A 537-nucleotide genomic window follows, 5' to 3' on the forward strand; every position below is an offset into this window, starting at 1 on the left:
TCCCCTTTTCACTGAAAACTCAACGTCTGAGTCATCCTTCCGGTTACTCGCCTTACTACGGCCGCTGGTGACATCTACCTACAACAGGGTGTTATGGGTTTAAGGTCCGAAACACACGTAGAGTGGAAGGTCACGCAATTATCATGGCGATTTCTGTTGATCCAGACTATGTGTGTGTATCAGCTATGAGCAGGCGAGTCCTTACCATCCCGTTAATGGGCACATCATCGTAGTGCAGGGCCATGCCGGTGGGGCAGGCGTAGCCGTTGACCGGGTTGTCCAGGTACGGGTTGGGCGAGACGGCGCGCTTACTGGTGAAACTGGGAGGAGAGAACGTAAAGGTTCGTTCAAAAGAAGATTTCTTCCAAAAGGTTGTCTGCCACAGTGCTCTAACAAACAGTAGAATATAAAGTACATTGTACATGGAGCAGTACAGCAGTACTAGTCTAGTAGCCAACTAGAACCCGGAAATGTGGAGTACACCAAAGTTTTATTGCAGAAATGTGTAAAAGTACGGGTCCCCAGTATGCAGAAACT

General features: G+C 48.6%; 1 protein-coding gene across 1 annotated transcript in view; it reads right to left on the bottom strand.

Annotated features, from left to right (window-relative positions):
• Positions 1-537, bottom strand: part of afap1 (actin filament associated protein 1) — a 151103-nt gene that overhangs the window by 27159 nt on the left and 123407 nt on the right. Inside the window, 1 exon segment of the mRNA XM_032510992.1 lies at positions 206-320. Coding sequence (XP_032366883.1) covers positions 206-320 — 115 coding nt within the window.

The sequence above is a fragment of the Etheostoma spectabile genome, unplaced genomic scaffold, assembly GCF_008692095.1.
Source record: "Etheostoma spectabile isolate EspeVRDwgs_2016 unplaced genomic scaffold, UIUC_Espe_1.0 scaffold302, whole genome shotgun sequence".
In the NCBI taxonomy this organism is placed as follows: Eukaryota; Metazoa; Chordata; class Actinopteri; order Perciformes; family Percidae; genus Etheostoma; species Etheostoma spectabile.